Source organism: Monopterus albus, unplaced genomic scaffold (assembly GCF_001952655.1).
Source record: "Monopterus albus unplaced genomic scaffold, M_albus_1.0 scaffold136.1, whole genome shotgun sequence".
Lineage (NCBI taxonomy): Eukaryota > Metazoa > Chordata > Actinopteri > Synbranchiformes > Synbranchidae > Monopterus > Monopterus albus.
This window is the reverse complement of record NW_018128016.1, coordinates 41,836-56,228: the sequence shown is the minus strand read 5'-3', so window position 1 is coordinate 56,228 and position 14,393 is coordinate 41,836. Positions and strand designations below refer to the sequence as shown.

Sequence of the window (14,393 nt, the reverse complement as noted above, 5' to 3'; positions counted from 1 at the left end):
TACAATCAGTGAGCTGCGAAGCTTTTGACTTTATATCAGAGGGGCTTCTTCCAACAGGTACAGGCCCTCAGGGAGCCTTTCTTCATTAATGATTTGACATGAAAAGGGCAAAGCTGAAGTTTATAATGCCCCACACAAACAGAGCAGTTCAAATGCAAAGGTCACAGTGGCTCAGTGGTTAGAGGGCAGGCAAACAAGGTACAGTACTTAAGAAGCAGAAATAATGATAATGTACCTTACTGGACTTTTGCGGGGCCTTGCCTTTCTTCATCGTTTACTCTAAAAACAAGGAGTCATAAAATAAACACATTTTGCAAAACAAATTAAAAAACTTAAACTTGCATGTAGGCACGACACACTCAGCTCTGTTGCTGGACTAGATTGTGATTAGGCTGATGAAGCAGGTGTATGTCTACATAAACATCTCATCTAAAACTCAGCTCCCATGAGCACTTCAGCTCACTTGAAAAGCAACCCACAAACCACTTTCCACTTATGGCTTTTGAAATCATGCTGACTGCACCTGGATGCAAAAATCTCAACCACCATCATCTTGTCTCCCTTTCAAACACAGTCAGCAGGCTTGTCAACACCGCTGCAAGGAATCTAGGAAAGAACACGAGGACAAAAATCTCACTCAGCGAAACATTCCCTTCCTTCCTTTCTTCCTTCCACCCACAGTAAAAACAGAAAGTGCTGGCTTGGTTACAAGAGTCATGTGGAACACACTCCATCAGTATCGACTGACAGCACTCCACTGCCATGCATGGGCTCCTGGCAGAGCTTAAATATGCACGTACAGCAATCAATGTAGGCCACTGTGCATATCTGTCCATGGAGAATATAATCAGGAATTAGAGCACAAATCAAATATAGATTATAGGAGTGAGAAGCATGAATAATTGAACATCATTATACACTAGCTAAATGAAGATGAACTCTGCATTCCAGTGTCTCACAAACCCACTGTCAGATGCTTCATTTAGAGAGTGTGTTGCAATGTTCTTTTTGTATTAGCCATTTTAAAGTGGGATTATGTGAATTTCGAGTCCCTTACACTATGATTTCTTTATGGGCTCCATGATGACTGATTGCACATACAGTCTGCATGTACTCCTGAGCATCCACTTTGCTTTACACTTTTCTCAGTTCAGACACATTATGGGTATATCTGACACCTCTCTCTCTCACCTAAAACGATAGAAGGGAACACAAATCTAAGAAAGTCGTGGAAAATAAGGACTGAGACAAAACGGGGAGTCAGGTAGGAAACACCCAGCAGCTTCCTACTGTCTACAGACAAACCTCTATATATGCCACAAAGCATCCTGTCATGAAACAGTGAACGAAGACAAAAACAGCATTGCAAGAAGCACTTGACATGCGAGTTATGACGCACAGTTCACTTGCCTGGAATGTGTAAAACCTCGTCCCGTTCGGTGGATGCACCTTCGGGGAGTTGGTCCCCGTACTCATGTCTGAGAAAATCATAATCCTTTTGATGGGCAAGCAATCCAGAACTGCTCCGCTGTTTAATCTGCCAGACGCAGTGTGCTTGACGAAAACTCTCCGAAACGAGGATTCGGATCAGGCCATGACCCGACGCTGCTCTCTCGGCATCACAAGGCGGAGCACTCCGTGAGGTGCGCAGTCTCCGAGAAAAACAAACCACGCTGACAAAGGTGAAAGCAAGGTAACTCTGGTTTGTGTTTGCACGCCCCCACCTGCATGCAGATGACTACTCTGAGTGTCCTACGAGCGATTCACCTGGGGATTAAACCCCGCGCAGAGACGCCGGCTCCATGGTCTCCCTACGCCCGCTGCGAGCGGCACCTCCAGCGCGTCGGCTCCGTCTGTGCGCGGATTATCGCCTCCCTCCTCCTCTGGCTTCACCAATAATCAGTGAGAGCATCACAGCCGGGCTCACAGACACAGACACAAGTTCGCTTTGTTTTTACACTGTAAAATGTCCCTTTGTTGCAAGTTCTTTATCAAAAGAGGTGAAAACTAAATAGCCTGTTTTGTCAGTGGACAGTAATTATTGTCATATTTTCTTTGTGTTCAAAGAGTCAGTGTGATAAAAAATTAAACCAAACTAAAAGTGACAACAAAAATAAACGAGAAATACGTTTTGTGTTCAAAGCATTTTAGAGAGGGCGATATTTGCATTGCAAACGTCTCAATGCTCCTCATTTTATTTCGGAGAAGAAAAGATATGATTTTAATAATGAATGCAGGATTAGTAAATGACGTGTATTTTTTGCAGTGTAGCTGCGTATTGATTGGAGGAGGAGACAGATGCTTGAATTTGTGAACTGTGGCACTTTCCTGTGTGGAACAAGATGAGAAGGCAGCAGCGTCCAAAACACAGTGTATGAAAGATGGACTTGTCTGTTTTGTCAGCGGGAGGAGGTCGGGGAGCCATTTGAATCTCTCACTAAAGATCAATAGTAAGGCAGTAAATATAGGTCCCCAAATGAATGATTACTCTAGTTCTCTATGTCAGTGGCTCAGTCACTTTCATCCACATGATGGACAGGAGGCAGTTTGAGTGATTGACTGTTTAATCAATGTTGTCAGGTGGGAAGTCCTTCACCTTCACTAAAGCAGCAGTAAAATTTTAGTGTGCCTTTGTCCTGCAACCAAACTCATCTAGCTGACAAACACACCTCCAATCAATGTGAAATATAATCTCCAAATGGGACCTGGAACTGGGACATTTTCAGGTAATCATCTCTCACAGGTGCACCTTCCTAAAAACAGAGAAGCACGGTCATGTCTTCTTTCCACCAGCAAATCTTAGGCCGCCCCCCATTATCGAGCTGTCTCTGAAACCTTTCTGCCCCTTTCGCTGGCTCTTGATTTAGAAGCATTTCCACAGACCTGCCATATAAACCTCTATAGATTTTTTGATTTTTATTTTTTTCTTGAAGCACTTTAAGGTTTCTATGAAATACAATGGCTTCAACCAATTTAAGACCATTGACCAGAGGCAGCCTTTATCTGCACTTTTATATGAAGCAAAGCATTTACTTCCATTTTACCAGACTTTCAGCCAGAAGGGACATGTCTCCACTTTTCATCCAATTTTGTCTCATCAAGAGGCCTTTTCATGAGAATAATCCACTTTAAGTGAATGGTTTAATTCTATTTTATGTCCAATCAAAAGACATCGAATAAAAAAGTCTTAAAACTGAAATGATTTTCTTTGTTCCATTGAACTGGGTGCCAGCATTCATGTTAATCCTTTGTATCCTGATGAAGTGGACTATGATAATTGCAACAAATTGTAAAGCATTGAGCTGTTATCCAGATATCAAATCTAGTTTAGTCACAAGCAGTTCATGTCCTGGCTTGTTTTTGCGTTATTAGACACAGCTCAGTGAGCTTGATTAGGCTGAGTGGCTTGAAGTCGCTGCTAGCCTCATGCTCTTCTCAGGGATTTGGTTCTGGGACACTTCAAAGTGTCTGTTCGTGACACAGCAGGTTAACAGCATTTCCAGGTGTGAAGCAGCAGATCCCGTTAACCAGACTGAGCAGAGGTCAGAGGTCACACTCCTGACCTAAGAATACAGTATAAACAAAAAGGCCCTACTATAATGCTAGATATTCACTGGGCCTAACCTTACAATGAGGTAGATCAGATGATTTTAGAAGATAACAAAGGAAAAAATAATTAGCAGTAATTAAAGAAACCCTGTCAATTAAAAAGAGATGCACTGTGGGAAGTGGATCCCCATCCCAGGATAGTAGCAGAGACCTCCACACGGGCTCTGAAGCTGAAGCCTCTGATTGGCTGGTGAAACTGGGAGCACACTGGGAGGCACCTGATGGCAGTGAAGGTAGCATCGGTCTCACATGCAGACATTTCCAGCCACTGTTTGATTATAACAGTAAGAGCACTCATAAAAACAATAATCAACTGAACAAATTCCGTCTTCTCATCCAACTCTCAGCAAGTCGTGACAAACTGTGCCCAACCTGCTGCGGCATTTACAGGGCAGGGCTGCGCACGTGCAGGATCTTTGCCATCAGCGGCCCTCCTGCCCTCCTGTCCGTGTGCTGCAGTGCACTGAACTCTGACGTCACTGTACAGATGTGCAGTAGATATAGCTTAGTGCTTGTGAGTGCTCATTGGCTGGAGCCTGTCAATCCTCTCTGTCTCCAGCTCTGATCCACGCTCCTCTTTGTCTTTCAGCAATCCCACAGCCAGCAAAACATCACACATGAAAAATCTTATCTGAGTCTAGAGACCAATACTGTTAAAATAGTTTTACATTTATAGAATTTTTGATCAAAGTAGAGAATAAAAAAAATTGTATTTCTAACCAATTTTTCATCAAAGTACTTATTCCCATGGTCCCATTGAGGTAGTCTGTGCAAACGCAGAGACTGTGTTCATTAAACCAGCACCTGATTGGGTGTGTGTATCTGTGTGCATGTGCTTTCATGCAAGCCGCACATCTCCTCAAATGCATCATTCAGTACATTGAAAGCCCTTGAGGGCAAACAACCATACACAGTCCTGTTGCATCAATCAAAGAGGTCAAACAAATTGATTTTCAGTTTGAAAATCTGTGTTTGATATGTCAGTGGCCCTAATCTGTGAGACCAGCTGTGGCAGATAGCAGTGATTACAGCTGGAATATGAGAGGCTTGTGTGTGTTTCTGTATAATACAGTAAGTGTATTTATGTAGGACTGTGTGATGGTGCTTTGAGAGGTCTGGTTAAGGACAGATAAGAATCCCTCATCACCCCCCAACTGTTGAGCAAACACAGAAAACCCTTGCAATGACTTATAACAATAATGGTGGGAGTAGGAGGCTGCGCACGAGCACTAGCAGGGCTGTGGTAACCTGCGTATTTGTAAATCACGCATTTTCTCTGTGTGTGCACTGTGTGTCTCAAACACACGCTGTACACTTGTGACAGGGCATTTTGGGGGAAGCATGTTCAGTCAAACAACCACTTAAACTGCAAATGAGCTGCAAACAAGAAGCAGGAAAGCGTGACATTTTGTGCACACAAAATGAGGATTTGGCTGTTGCAGCTTCATCCTACAAGGAAGCCTAAACCTAAAGTGTGGGACAAGGGAGAAAGCTCAGCATTAACAAGAGTGGTGGACGTCTGCAGCTTTGAATACATTCCTTTATGTTTTTGAGAAATGCAAATCATATTGCACCGGCATAACATCACAGGTACCAGGTCTTCTTCTGTGGTGAACTCGGCTGAAAAGTCAAATTAATTGGCTACATACACTATCTCCCAAAGTGGACAAATGATATGACAGAAATAATTATTCTGGGGATGAGAGTCCTAGTGTAGAATTCAAAAATACACATTTCCAACCTGAACAGAATAAGGGTAGATGGAAATATGTCAGTTTGTCTTGAAAACCGCTTGGTGTGTTTATCTAACGACCTTCCATGGAACTAATGATTATTTTTATTGGTTAATTGATCAGTTAGTCTTTAAAAAGTAAGAAAATGGTGAAAAATACCCACTACAAGCCACAGCATGAGGTGATGTCATTTTAAGAACAAACAATTATTTTCTGTTGATCAATTAACCAACCAACTGTTTCTGTCCCACACAAGTCCATCAGTCATGTACTCAGAGGTGGAAGGTAACTATATACTCAAGTACTGTACTTAAGTACAGTTCTGATGTATTTACCTAAGTATCTGTTTTCTGCTACTTTATACTTAACCACATTTCAGAGGCAAACATTTTACTTTTACTGTACTACATTTATTTTTAATACATTTAGTTACTAGTTAGTTTTCAGAATCAGATTGATAAAACAAAATACAGTATAATTATAAAACTTTGTTGATCTTGGGTAGAAAATGCACATGATTCCCAGCAGTAGAGCACTTCAACTTATAATTATTAGATTCAAAACAACTTATAGGGTAGTTAAAATGTGTTTACACAATACTCAACAATAAAGTGATGTACATAATAATGCATCTGTACTTATACTTTTGGTACTTTGAATATATTTTGATGTGAATACTTTTGCACTTTGAATAATGAGTTTTGCCATGGGGACCTATATTTACTTGCAACAGAGTAGTTTTACACTGTGGTACTTTTATTTAAATAAAGAATCAGAGTAGTTCTTGCACCCTTGCATGTGCTGCATAACTATGTTAGACATATGCTGTAACAGCCTGTATTATAGATGATCAAGCAAACAGCCATGATGTTTTTATGACATGGATCCTGAAATGTACTGAACATGATAATTCTGTGCTTTAATGATAACATGCCGTCATTTCAAACGACCACAGGTTGGTATTGCTGTAAATAGCACAACTCCAGAGGAAACTCCTCGTTGCTTCGATCACTTAGCGAGGTGCGCATCTGAAATGCAACACCTGATAAATCATTGTCCGGGACACTGGGGGAGACGGTGGCGTGTTAGAATCTGCCCACTCTGTTGTCACCAAGCCCGGCACAAAGTGTCTCTCACACACACTCTTAATAAGCTGACTGGAGACAAGGCCCTTTAATGCACTGAAGCTGTGTTGTCATGTACTGTAGTACCTGCAGGATTGTACTAGAACTCCCCAAAGAGCTCAACTGTCAACTGAAGCAAGTAGCAAATCTGCCCTCATCCTCTGATTACACAAAGACGACAAAAGGCTGCACTTGATCTCAAAACACTGCAACATTTTTCAGGACAAATCACTGAAAAAAAGAAACTTCTGTTCTTTAGATTGTCACGATACATTTCCTGAAAGGAAGTTTTGTGAAGAAAGCATGTGATTTTCTTGTTCAGCAGAGTATCTGCCTGAAGGGCCCCCCCAGGCTTTACAACAAAATCCTTTTCCATTATCAGACCTGTCGCTGCCTAATTAGGTCCTTACCTGTTGGTGTACTCTTCACACAACACTACCAGCTGTTACTAGCATCAAGAATATTATTTCTAATTGTTTGTGGCTTCATTTCCCTCAAATGAGTTCCAGAAATTCTGTAACTGCTCCAAGCTTTCAACCAGAATGCTAATTTCTTTAAGTGCAGTAAGACTGAATGTTTTTAGATTGCTTTTGCTCTGACAATATGAGGACTACACCCAGTGGTGCCCAAACACCAGGTTCTTTTGTTTGCCTCGTTTTAAGACCTGCCGGCTACAGAATCTTGTGACAGTAAATGTGCAAGTGTCAGTAAAGGTCCTGCGTCCCTCCCTGGATGGAAGCTTCTTGGAAAACGGAGGTCTGAAGTGGAGCAGCAATGGAGGCTTATTGATCGTGTCAACAGCCATGTGGGGGCAGACAACTGTAATGAATGTTGCCCTGGTCCTGTCACTGCTGGAACATTAGAGAACCATTGTTGTCAAGGGTACAGCGTGACTGAATGTGTGTGTAACCTCAATAAGTCGATAAGACTTAAGGAACAAAATGCTGGAGGAGAATAGACAAAAAGGAGAGCAGGTTTTCAGCAGGGCCAAGCGCTTGGACTAAAGCCTTGTTGTTATGTCAGCATTTTCAGTCATTTAATAAGATGTTCTACAGTGGAATATACTGTATGTGCTGGTTCATGTTTTGTAAAAACAGAGGAAAGTCTCCCTTCGATAACAAAAAATTATTGGTGTTGTTAAAGAATATAACTTTCCAGTAATTACATCCCGAAATAAAATCGTTAATAACTGCTCTGCCCTGAAGGTACGGCGCATACATGCTGCGGGTGGCGTGGGTTTTTGCTGCATATGCAGGTTTGTGTCTTTTCAGCAGCTGAACTCAATATGTACGCACACAAAGTGCACTAAGACACTTTTTTTGTACACCCGCTGCTTCAAATAGCAGTGATACAATTGGTAAGTCTTTACATATTGAGAACTAACAACCCAGAAACCACGTAAGGTTCTCAACTGCGTGCTGCATCTTTTATCGACAACACAAACAGTGTGTGATGCATTATGCCAAAGTTCTACTTTGACAAGTGTTACTGGTATTCCACCTAACACTAGTGCTGCTATGGAATGACACCACTGTGAACTATTAGTGTGGCCGAGGGGTCTAAGGTGCTGGGTTAAGACTCTGGTCTTTTCAGGAGCCTGGGTTCGAATCCCACGACTGCTGAAAAACATTTGATGGGTCGGCTGTGGCTCAGGAGGTAGAGCACTCATCCCCCAACTGCAAAGCCGGTGGTTCAGTTCTTATTCTCCCCAGTCCACGTGTTGAACTGTGCTTGGGCAAGACAGCGAGTCCCAAGTTGCTCCTGGGACAGTGCTGCCATTGGTGTATGTGTGTGAGTTGGTGCTGCTACCAGAGACAAATTCTGTGTGTGTGTAACCTCAGTGGCCAATAAAAGTTATTATTATTATCACTTTTATTCTCGCCCACCTCTAGGTGGGTGTATTTTGTATGTATATTTGTATTATGCATGTTCTGTGGAAGAGCAGGCAGCTGACAGACTGACAGGGTCTTACACTCCATGAAAACCTGCAAAGCTCCAAATCAACGCAGAAAAGAAGAGGATTGCAAACCAGCAAACAGCATGGATGTAAACAATGAGGGTTTGAGTTAATTGTAAACACTATATGCCTTTGGTGGTCAAAGGTCAAAGTCAGTGACCTCATGTCTGTCCCTTTCACATGAATTTGAGCGGTTGGCAAAGGCCTGCAACATGAAATGATTATTCTAGTTCCACATAAATCTCGCCTGATGCATTAAACACATTTCCTCCAAATCTCTTCATCTCTCCACTGTAGCTCCCTTTTCAACATTCCTCTGACTGCATCCTTCATGTTCCAATCCTCTGTATCTCTTGCATTTTGTCTTATGTGGTCACTTTAAAGCTCTGACTCATGCAGTCTGTGTGACTTCTTCCAAGCAATGGGCAAATGATGAAAACTAAGGGACCGGTGTTTTTTATCTGCAACATTTCAAAGCAGACTGTGTAAGGCATCGACTGCCACTGTATAAAGAAGGAGATTGATTCTGATTTCAGTTACTGAAGCAGGCTATAACTTCTGGTATTGCTTGCCACCCTCTGGGAAATTCCAAACCCTCTTACCAGTCAAGCTGTTTTCTGCACAGGAAGCTGAAACTGCCTTTGACATGTTTTCCCCTTGGAAGTTAGTCTCAAAGAGATTTTGTCAGAAGGTTGTTATTTGAAAACACTCCTATTCTACAATATAAAGTATAAAGGCAGCCTTCTGACAAGGCTAAAAACCCAGGAAGTGAAGCTCACAGCTTATCTCAGCTCTTAAGGTCAGTAGGGACCTGAAGTTTCGTCCCTGTGGTCACCTGACCTCTGATCCCACTGCTGGGCTTCCTGACAGCAAATACGAAGGGAGGACACCTTAGTTTCCTGGCCAGGGCCTATTATCTTTCTCTCACAGACGGACACATTTTCTCCTGTCTTTCAGGTCTCTCAGCCCACCCTTAAATTAGTAGAAAAAAAAATTATATAGTGTTTGGATGTTTTATGAATATGGCAAGTTCAAAAAGCAGTAATGTTAACAGTGAATTAAAAAAGAGAACATGGGTATTTTCTGGAAAAACCTTGTTAATAATTACAAACATGTCCCAAAACCAATGCAGAAATGGATCCAGTGATGCTAAAACTCTACACATGCAAATTTACCCTGATGTTTCACAACTGGAACATGGGTATAAATGTTAGTACACAAAACAACAACAGAGTAATTCCTGAATACCATTTAAGATCACATTCACACAGAAAATTTTGTTAGCAAACAGTTTGTGATTAATATCAAAATGTGGCTGTTTTTCAGTTGGCCCATCATCCCTCAGGCTGTATATTTAGCTCTTCTAACACTAGCGCTGGTGACAGTTATCTGTTTACCCGTACATAAAGCAACACAGACAGAGCTGATTCCAGGAGGCACTGGGGGAAGTTATCAGACTCGGAGCAGTCGGGGAGAGGAGAAGCAGGTGTTTCCATTCATCCCCAGTGAACCACCACTGTCCCGATCGTATGTGCTGTTTTTCAGCGGTTCTAAAAAAACGTGCTGACTCGGCTGTATGAACTGTCAATCATTATGATTGGTGTAGCTATTCATGTGCTTTTGCTGACTGGCAACATCTGGATGTTACATCTCTTATTTTCTAAGTGAAAACAGAATTTGACAAAAGAAATCGAGGAAGTCAAAACTTCAAATCGACAAGCATAATTCCCCCCCCTACCCACCACCACCACCGGCTGCGTTGTAGAGTGTATGTTCATGAATGTACTCCTAGATCAATAGGTAACTGTAAAAGCTCACTTGTAACTATATGAACAAAGAAAGGATATTCAAGTTACTTGGCTCCATTATAACTTTATTAGAGCCTGCAGCGTTATCTGAACACATGCTTTTATATGAGAGCATGTGTTCAGACTACTTTTATTTGTTTTTAAAACTGCACAAGCCTCTAAAACATCTTAAAGTGTGTTTAAGCACCAAATGCTTCCCATAAAGCCACAAAATAAATGCTCCTACTGGAAGCTGCTATTTTGATGTTTGTGGATAATAAATATCTAAAAGCCAAACATAATGGCTGAGTCACAAAAGGCAGAGCTTCAGTGTGAAGCCGCCCACATCTTATTCTAGCCAGTTGGCCTGGGAATCTTATTAGGACGTCATACAGCGTTTTCTGGAGGCATGAATATAGGAAAACCACACATACAAGGAGGAATTGTAAAACTACATTTATCTGTCTGATGTCTGTCACCTAGACACCATGTTAAAAGTTTAAAAAATGTTCATCTTTGAAAAGAATGTCTGTCAGAAGAGATGATGAAATGATTACTTAAAATCAAACAATGCATCGTATGTGGTGCATCCATTCATGCTGAGCATCACCACAGTCAGGGGTTTATGGCAGAGCACACTGCTGCCGGGCTCCCGTTGAGACTTCCAGGGGGGCATCTGACTATGTTTTTTAAATACCATGTTTGCTCCTGAGGTAACGTTCAACACTAAGCTGCTATTAAAGTCAGTTCAATACAAGTTCTACTCACACAAAGTTTGTGTTACTGTTGAGCATTTATTGAGGTATTCCACTAAATACACTGATGTGATTTGTGAACCAAAATGACATTTAGATTATATTCTCACTCTGTTTTCGTATGTAAAACACATCCTAGTTGGAGCTGTTATGTGTTTACAATAAATGCACGTAAGAGTAAATAAAAGAAAGATGAACGCAAAGCCAAAACGCTGCTGTACACAGGTCCCAGTTTGTTTCTCACTTGTAGTCAAGTCATTAAGACATTTCAAGGTTAATCATAAAATACATTAGTGAAGAGGTCAACCCAAACAAATTTCACCATGTTATCTTGCCTCCAGTGTGGCTACATTTTTAAGGCGCCTCTCTTCAACTAAATAAATCATACATCCAGTTTCCAGCTTCAGTTCCAGCTGCTATATTTATTAGGTCCAAAACACAGAGACCCCTTGAGAACGAGGCCACAATTCCATTTCACTTTCCACTCGTGAAGGCTGAAAGCCTTGTCACAGAGACAAAGTCTGGCTTTCTTGTAAACTGATACAAACTGGAAAACCAGAGCTGAGCCTCAGAGTCTAACTGAGTGAAGCTCAGAGCAGAGACAAAATGGCAGCTGAGGGATTCTTCACTTCCTTTAACAGGCTGGGATGACAGACTACCATGTGATTACTCATGTTTCCTTGAAAACAACTGACCCATCCTTCACATTACACTCCACCTGAAAATAACCAGTGTTCACCTGCTCTGACAACACTATCAGTATCCAGAATGCACTGTCTGTGGCAGTTCTGGGAGCATCTGCAGTGATGTGGGTTGGCTGACAGGTTAACAGGAGTCACTTTGAAGGTTTAATGGGGCCACACACACACACACAGACACCACTGTCACACCACAGAGCTCTGAGTGGGTGGCTGATGCTTCATAAATGGAGTCCAGAGCAAAATTATGTAACGTGACTGTGTATGTGCATTTAAAACCAAACCATGTTAATACAGCAGCGGATCTGAGGGGCTGCTGGGCAAGGCGCTTTAATAGTTAATGCTAATCTCAAAATCTTCTTGATCTTGGAGGAGAGCCTCGAATCTGTGAATATAAAATTTTCAAGGCTACTGTCACCTGTGATGTTGTGAAGAAACTCTTTTAAATCCCAGATTTTCTTTACACCATTAGCATTGAGCATCACAATGACAGAGTAATTCTGAATAAATGCTGCAGGAAGGAATGAAGCATAAAAGTGATCTGAAGACATTTCACACTGAAGAAGCTGTTTTCCTATGAGTAACACTGACTGATCCTGGAAACTAAGTGACCCTAATAGGAGGAGTTGGTCTTCAGCTACCCAGGGACATTTTATTGCAGCGGTCCTTAACTAGTCCCATTATTATAACAATTTGATAAGACTCCAATTGAATAAAGTCGACAAGTTTGTCTGCTGCAGCTGCAGGCTGAGTGTGCTGAGGAAATCTAAGAGGAGATGTACTGCGCCATAGAAATGAAGCGGATATTGACACAATCAATCTTGCAGAAGTATATGAGCCCATCTCGTTTTATTGGGCATATGTGTATGTGTGCATGCGACGTCTTCGTACCCACCCTCTGCCCTGATTGTTTTTACTTTATTTGCAAGTTCAAGCTCATCAGTCTTCTGCAGCAGCATAGGGAGATGGAACAATCTCATAACTTTCTCATTACCGCCCCCAGCCTCATGAAGAATACTGCACAGATAACAACAAACCTTGCTTTTGGGACATGAAATACCATTTCTGCAGCGGTTTTGCTTTCTGACTATGAAACTCATTAAGTAATCCAGTAAAGAGGTAAAGGAAATAAGGTTAAACTTCTCATGATAATGGAAAAAAGATTTAAAATGAGCACAGGTCATATTTAGGGTGAGTACTGAATGAAAAAACACAGTGACTACAGGTTGAGCATGAATCTCAATCATGCACCAAAATATTATTGCTAATTTTGTTCAATTAAAACTAAAAAATGTCTGAATTTATGAAACATTACACACCGTTGCTGCAAAGAACCAAAAAAGAAACTCCAGCATCAAATCATGAAAGTTTGTGAGCACCAGAATCCCTGTAAAGCTCATTAACAGGGTGGAGAGATGTCCCATTTCTCTAAAGGGCCAGATCATCACATGGAGGCGATTGATGGCAATGACAACTGTCCCTATCGTTTTACTGAGAGAACACACACTGTCCCCAAACAGACCATCCATCCTGAAGATGTGGACCCAGAGCACTATGTCTTCTGGCCTGTCGCTGGCGACCAGCAGAGACCTGCACTTGATCACATGCCTTAATTGGCCTCCTGACAGCGCACACACACCAAATGCAAACAAACGAAGTCTTACAAAACAACCGAACACATGCACAACCTGCCCAGAACCTGAGACGTCATTTCCATTTAGGATCAGAAACAATGGGTTAAATCTCTGCTGCCAAGGTCAACACTGTGGTCTCTAACAGTGTCAACACTGAGGTCATGAGACGTCTGAGGTCAGTAAATACAGTATTCACCAGTGAAACAGAAGGAGCAGAAAGCCATATGTTTTCATCTTTACCGACTGCTGCATTTAGCTTGATAAAGATCATTGGCATTATGATGTCTGTGGGAGTCGGCGGGCACAAATGACTTGTCGTTTACGGCTTTGATTCACTGTTCACTAGAGAGTCGATTCATTTTCTACTGGTGGAAGTATCAAGAGAAACAAATGATCATAGCGTCAACATCACTTTACTTAGATCAATAGATGAGACTAATGAATTCTAGAGATGAGTTAGAAGATAGTGGAGCAGATATATGAGCAATGGTCCATGTGCAGCAGTGATGGCATAATGAAGTGATGAGTTTGTGTTGCATGAGCTGGCAAATTGGAAGTTGGAATTCTTGCCAAATAGCGCCATCTGCTGGGGCAAAGACAGCTGTTACTTGCAACAGCAGAAGTAGGAAATCACCGTCTAAAATCTTTTTATTTCAGAAAAAAATGGATAACGTTTGTAAATTATGGTAGAAATACACTCAATTTAAAATACAATTTAAATACACAATTGGATGTTTAACTTCTTCTGTTATCTCCCTGAAAGTGAATGATCATCACGTTAAAACATTGCACTTAATTGTGCTTTTCTAATGGTTTTGGGCACCATAGTATCTAAAAGTACAGACATCTGTCCACATACATTCATCATAAAAAGATAATAATTGTATTTATGATGTCATCAGGTGACTACTCAATCAATTGGTGAAACCTAACTTTAGTCTTAGATAATACAAAAACATGAGCCTGTGAAACCACACTGTGTTGCATCATGGTGTCCTGTGTGTTTATATCCATGAAACACAAAACATTAACCATACAAGAGCAAAGTTTGCCTTTACTGTATCACTCTCTGTTGACTGAGCTACCTGACTTGGCC

At 41.4% G+C, this 14,393-nt stretch overlaps 1 protein-coding gene across 10 annotated transcripts in view; it reads right to left on the bottom strand.

Moving 5' to 3' along the window:
• The window catches only part of ppfia2 (PTPRF interacting protein alpha 2), a 141,930-nt gene that overhangs the window by 85,708 nt on the left and 41,829 nt on the right, over positions 1–14,393 (bottom strand). For 2 of the 10 annotated variants that reach the window (XM_020613676.1, XM_020613677.1), the window contains exon 1: positions 1,411–2,099. The exons of 6 other annotated variants lie outside the window; for them this stretch is intronic. In XM_020613676.1, the coding sequence (XP_020469332.1) occupies positions 1,411–1,491 (81 nt within the window). In that variant the 5' untranslated portion in view covers positions 1,492–2,099. Of the gene's footprint in view, positions 1–235; positions 280–1,410; positions 2,101–14,393 lie in introns of those variants that run through there. 2 more of the 10 variants (XM_020613673.1, XM_020613672.1) reach the window with 2 other exon arrangements.